The sequence below is a fragment of the Anguilla rostrata genome, chromosome 5 (assembly GCF_018555375.3).
Source record: "Anguilla rostrata isolate EN2019 chromosome 5, ASM1855537v3, whole genome shotgun sequence".
In the NCBI taxonomy this organism is placed as follows: Eukaryota; Metazoa; Chordata; class Actinopteri; order Anguilliformes; family Anguillidae; genus Anguilla; species Anguilla rostrata.
In genome coordinates this window covers 47122544-47125826 of record NC_057937.1, presented here as the reverse complement: position 1 = coordinate 47125826, position 3283 = coordinate 47122544, and the positions used below count along the sequence as shown (strand labels likewise).

The 3283-nt window shown below is 37.3% G+C and overlaps 1 protein-coding gene across 1 annotated transcript; it reads right to left on the bottom strand.

Annotated features, from left to right (window-relative positions):
* Window positions 1-469: 469 nt before the first annotated feature.
* On the bottom strand, window positions 470-2879 carry cartl (cocaine- and amphetamine-regulated transcript-like). Its single transcript, XM_064336676.1, has 3 exons — window positions 2486-2879; window positions 2000-2077; window positions 470-1420 (listed from the first exon to the last, which is right to left on the bottom strand). The coding sequence occupies exons 1-3, from the start codon at window positions 2618-2620 to the stop codon at window positions 1313-1315; spliced, it is 321 nt and encodes a 106-aa protein (XP_064192746.1). The 5' UTR covers window positions 2621-2879; the 3' UTR covers window positions 470-1312.
* Between the last annotated feature and the right edge of the window lie 404 nt (window positions 2880-3283).

Here is a 3283-nt window from a genome sequence, read left to right as displayed (position 1 = left end):
CACATAGATAAACACACACACACACACACACACACAACATACACACACAAGTGCACAACACAAAATATTGAGATTTTCTTCAGAGTAGCATAATCTTCTTTTTGTACAAATAAGGCAGTGATGAAGATTTATTAATTGAGAAAAATTTGTCACACCAGAATATAGTACACCCATGTTTTTATTTCCACATCCAAAACTAGTTAGCAACCTAAATGAAAAACATGTTGATACATATATTGCTGAACTTTGCAATGAATTATGGAAGGGAGATCATGAATATACACTAAAGACATAGCCTTCTTTTCTGAAACTGAGAATGCTGTCTTCAAAGCTCTGGGTTTATTGAAATGGGTAGGATTTACTGAGATAATTTTAGAAAAAGCTTATTTTTTATTTAATTATCCCAATAAATACAATGCAAAATTTGCGTGTTTATGTTGAAATAAAAAGCCTAAATTGTTTAGCGTGGTGAACATTACATTTATTTATTTTGCCAACAATGCATACATAATTCATATGCAAGAAAAACACACAGCTTGAGTTTATTAATTTGAATATTAAAGAGAGGTCAAGAAACAGAAAAATAAGAACAGCATGATGTAAAAAGGGCATATAACTGTCTATTCATTGTATGTAAAATCATAAACCTTGTGAAGCTCTTGGGGTGATGCTTTTTTATCAAAAGACAGTTACATTCACCTCACACATATTCACACAACCACCCAGCCACCCCACTCCCCTAGCAGCTATCTCTGCAGGACTTGCTGGTATTGGATGTCATTGATATAATCAATGACGTTAATGATTATCATCAATATTTTAAAATCAATAAATCTCAAACCCTTCATGCCAAAAAACTATCCCCGTTTCATTTGAAAGATTGTGCTGTCTCCTTGTTAGACTGTACCAGGGCTACATACATCTATCCATGGCTGGCTATGTCTGTTCCCTCTGGTTGTCTTGTTGCTGAGTCCATGTCCTGTCTATATTGGTTTATGTCCATCACCTCAAAAAAAAAAAAAAAAAAAAAAGTCTAAATTGTTTAGAGTGGTGAACAATACCTTTATTTATTTTGCAAACAATACATACATAATTCATATCCAAGCAAAACACAAAGCTTGACTACATTCCTTTGAATATTAAAGGAAGTACAAGAGACAGAAGAATAAGAAACCAAAAATACATCATGGACCTTGTGAAACTCTTGGGGTGACGCTGTTTTTGTAAGACAAACATATTCAGCCAGGCCAGGTATCATTTTCTCTGCCTCTAGTTGTGGCAGAATTCGTGCAGGAGAGAGGGAGAAAGGGTTCTAGATGCACTTGAGGAGGAAGGAGTTACAGTTGCGTCTCCCGGCGCAGTCACAGAGCTTCCCGATGCGTGGCCCCAGCCTCACAGCACAGCGGTCCCCTACCCCACACTATGCGGGGAAGAAAGAGAAATAGGCTAATGAACGCTGGAACGGGTGGCTACCCAAACACGAAATGCATTCCGCCAGAAGCCCAGTTATCAAAACCCAATTAGTTTAATATTTCAAAAGATAAAGGCTTGACTGTGGCTTTCTGTTCATTTGAAGATCGACTTTGCTAATTAACTTATGTCTCCAATCTTGATCAGTTTATAATTGTTTTCGTGCCTGAATAATAAAGCGGACATTCAGCAACCTTGTTAATTGGTTCTCCGTTCCGCGTGGTTGAAGTAAAATTGAACTGCTTTAAATTAACGTTTAGAAAGCTTGTTGAACGATAAGAACAACATTTCAAACAAAGAATACTAAAACAAAACAATCCTTCTGAAATAATTAAAACTATGGACTACCGTACAACATCACTTGACATTAGACCAAGAGCAAAAATGAAGTTTACTGAAGAACATAGCAGTTTTCTTCACATGCTACTTCAATGCTGACTTTTGTCATTAATATAATAGGCATGATGGGAGTAGCCGACCGGTTTGTGTTAGGTGAGCATGGGGACTACCCGGTGTGGGATGAACTCACCAGCGGGATGCTCCCTCTCTTCTCGGTTGACGGTAGTCTGCTCTGAAACTTTCCCAGCAGGTCCTCCATTGCCTCCAACTAAGCGCAGTAACAAAGGACTCAGTTATACTCAAATACAGTACCAGTATATGGATATCACAGATCTATGGACATATTCTAGATATAAAATAAAAAATCTCTGAGACATGATTTTTCTACGAAAATATGCATCTACAGGCAATTCCTATTTTGTCCTAATGACAAAATTGAACAGTAGCCTATTTCACAAACATGAAAGTAGCCTCAAATCAATTAATGGGCTATACTCTGTACTACAGTCAGAGTCGGTATAGCGTACTTTGCATAACCAAAACAAGAGTTTTAAACGATGTGCCCTGAATAGGATTTTTAAAAAGTATATTAGAAGTTTCAATTTAAGTAAACATCAAATTTAGCCCTTTGCATAAATTTTATTCAACTGCTGACCGGCATAATGTTGTCACTTACGAGCTCTTTCTCCGTGGAATCGGGAGATTTCTTCGCTTCAAATTCCTCTGCGGACACTTCCCGCGATTGTCCGCAACATAAGACGGACACGAGGCTGATGCACAGTAGCCCGACCAGTATCCCTGAGCTCTCCATGGTACTAACTTTTTCCGTGATGCGTTGATTCCTGATGGCGCCAAAGGGGACTAAGTTCGCGCTGAGCTCGAGCTGGAGGTAGCAAAACCTCTACCCCAATTAATAGATGCCCCCAGTTTCTTTGAAATGTGAAACAATAATCGTGCTGCTTTTATAAACTGACTAGCCCCGCCTTCAAACCCATTATGCCAACTGAGGGCCTTAGATCAGAAACTGAACATCTAAGATCCCATGCCTTTTTTCCTTATCAGAAAAATGAATTGTTATTCTGTATTGTGGATTGTGACCTTCGTCCTGTGTATGAGACCCTTCCCATGAAAATGCATAAACAAAAATCATTATGGAGTACAATATAAGTATATGGACAAAGTAAGGTTTGTCAAAATTTACTTTGTCCATAGACTATACTTATGCTGACTTGAAATTGGTGTACATGACTCATTGAATGACATTGTTGTAATATAGTTCAATATCTATTTAAAAAACACATGAAATAAATGCAGACATTGTGAATTTTGCCACATTGTATGATTTGATAATACCAATTTGATTAGTACAGAGGAAAAACAACCAATTTTACACAATTGTCCCAAATGCCTTTCCTTAGATTAGGGTTTTCTCAAATATTTCTTCAAAACAACAATAATTAAAGCACTTTTAAGT

Coding starts and splice junctions, on each gene's coding strand:
- cartl (XM_064336676.1), bottom strand. CDS start 2,620: ATGGAGAGCTCAGGGATACTGGTCGGGCTACTGTGCATCAGCCTCGTG. Junction 2,078..2,485: donor ATTCCACGGAGAAAGAGCTC/GTAAGTGACAAC, acceptor TACTGCGCTTAG/TTGGAGGCAATGGAGGACCT. Junction 1,421..1,999: donor AGAGAGGGAGCATCCCGCTG/GTGAGTTCATCC, acceptor TTCCCCGCATAG/TGTGGGGTAGGGGACCGCTG.